The 2,449-nt window shown below is 40.2% G+C and overlaps 1 protein-coding gene across 1 annotated transcript in view; it reads left to right on the forward strand.

The window, feature by feature from the left end:
- Window positions 1-6: 6 nt before the first annotated feature.
- LOC106882254 (zinc finger FYVE domain-containing protein 21) overlaps window positions 7-2,449 on the forward strand; it is a 15,518-nt gene continuing 13,075 nt past the window's right edge. Inside the window, exon 1 of the mRNA XM_014932867.2 lies at window positions 7-184. Within this exon, the coding sequence (XP_014788353.1) occupies window positions 62-184 (123 nt within the window). The 5' untranslated portion in view covers window positions 7-61. The remainder of the gene's footprint in view (window positions 185-2,449) is intronic.

Genomic DNA, 2,449 nt, shown 5'->3' on the forward strand with positions numbered 1-2,449 from the left:
TCGGTCGATTATCCGTTCGGTTTCAAAGTTCGTGTTACACCGTCCCGCTGACACTCCTAAAATGGCGAATGCTGGCGACAAGAGGTTAGTGAAGTCCAAGAGTGGACTGAGGATCGTTACCATGAGGGACGACTATGGCAGCCCTTTTCTTATTCCAGAACCGAACTGGGTTCCAGACAACGAAGTAGGTCCGCCCTTATCTCTCTCTCTCTCTGTCTCTGTCTTTCTCTCTGTATACACACACATATATATACTCATATATATTTATATATTCAGGGCTGGTGATGCACACAGGATAAATACATCTCAAAACACGAATATATATATACATAGGTTGTTTGTTAATGATTGGTAGAGGTTGTAGAGTGACTCAAGGGCCGACAGTTTCGTCCTTTCGCTCTTCAAGTGTAAACATTAGGTTTTCACATCAGGATTGTTTAGAATCGCAATTCCTGGGGAGAGAAAAGGAAATCGATGTAAACACGCTTCGCCTCTGATATCCTTGTAAATATCTGTTTGTGTATATATATATATATAGGTGTGTGTGGTTCTTACACTTGTAAATATATATATATATATATGTAGATATTTGGACATACTTCTATATACACACACACACACGCATCTATATATATATGTGTGTGTCTGGTTTATTTATGTAGGTATATATTTATATACATCTGACCCTATTAAGCAAGACAGTGATGAGGGTGCAGAACAGTGTCGTCTTCGGTTCCATCCAATCACACATACACACTCATATTTATATATATATATATATATATATATATACATGCAACACACAATGTCTTCGTTCTTTCTTTCTTTCTTTCATCCAAATCTATTTTTCAATTTACAACAATGAGTTAAAAGGAAAAATTAAATCTCTTCATTTTGTTCAAATCCTTTTATTCTCCATCTCGTTTCTCTGCTTCTTCTCTCGCTCAAAGTAGCAGCCAAATCTCCCTCAAATCACACCCTACTCTCTGATCTATGTATATATGTATGTATGAGCCAATGAAGGAGGCCTCTACATGGTAGCTAGACCTGCTAGAAATAGCAGCCAAATCTCCCTCAAATTACACCTTACCTAACTATATATGGTCATACCTCCCTCCCGAATTTGTTTTCTCATAACTTCCTGAAAAACAGATATTTTTCTAACTAGGTTTTCTGCAAACTACGTCTCAGATGGTGTAGGTTCCGACTATTTCGGTATTTGGGGGAGGGGAAACTTTGCTGTGAGTTGGGAGAGACGGGTTTCAGAAGAATAGTTTTTAAATGGATTTTTTTCTATAAATGTGCCCCAGAGGACATAACCTACACAAGTGTGTGTGTCCTCCACCTCGACTTTGTTTCCTCATAACTTTCAGAATATGTAAATTACAATTTTATTAGAATTTAATGCGAAAAGATTCTTGTTGATCGCGTTACATATTACAGAGGTGTGTTGTATGTGTGGATGGGCCAACGAGGGGAACTTCTACATGGTAGCTAGAGTTGCTAGAAGCAGCTGTCAAATTTTCTTCTGAGAAAGACAAGTTCCATGTTATTCGGGTTCGTCGCACAAATGGAAGGAAAAAGACGAAATGGTGGTGAGTGGCGATGCTTTCCATCACAGCTTATCTGGATCAGGACCGACCTGGGGTTAAACGATAACAACACAGCCTTTCTTTCCGTCTCCCCCCCCCCTCTTTCTCTTCACGGGACAAAAGCTGACTTTGAAACAACGCCTACCATTTGAAAACGAGGTCGTTCAAACTGCTAGAAATAGCAGTAAAATCACATCCTTAATAACAGTAGTGTGTGTACACGTATGTATACACAATTGTAATGAAAGAATGCCTATATATATATATATATGTGTGTGTGTGTGTGTGTATACATGTGCAAATTATCTGAGAATCCGTAAATGGGGAAAAATTCCGCCAACCTTCGAGAGGGTATATGCGAAGACACACACGCGCACGTGATATATTACTTATAAACAAGTGTCTCTTTCTGTCTACGCACACGCACGTGATGCATCCATACGTGTAGACACGTACAACGAAAACACGGAACTAAGCGGCCACACGACATCCTAGAAATAGCAGTCAAATGCTCGTCCGCGAAAAGGGCACGTTTCGTTAATACAGTCTGTGAGAAAAGAAGAAAATCGATTGATTTAACATGGCTGGAACAGGTTTCGTTATCGATCTGCTCGTAAATGTTTTGCCTTGCCATAAACAATTCCCTTCGTGTACACATAACTTTTCTATTCTAAGCACAAGGCCCGAAATTTTTTGGGGTGGGGGAATGGTCCAGCCGATTAGATCGACCTCAGTGCGTAACTGGTACTTAATTTAGCGACTCCGCAAGGATGAAAGGCAAAGTCGACCTCGGCGGAATTTGAACTCAGGACAGATGAAACACCGCTAAGCATTTCGCCCGGCGTGCTACCGTTTCT

This window comes from Octopus bimaculoides, unplaced genomic scaffold (genome assembly GCF_001194135.2).
Source record: "Octopus bimaculoides isolate UCB-OBI-ISO-001 unplaced genomic scaffold, ASM119413v2 Scaffold_199307, whole genome shotgun sequence".
NCBI classification, from domain to species: Eukaryota; Metazoa; Mollusca; class Cephalopoda; order Octopoda; family Octopodidae; genus Octopus; species Octopus bimaculoides.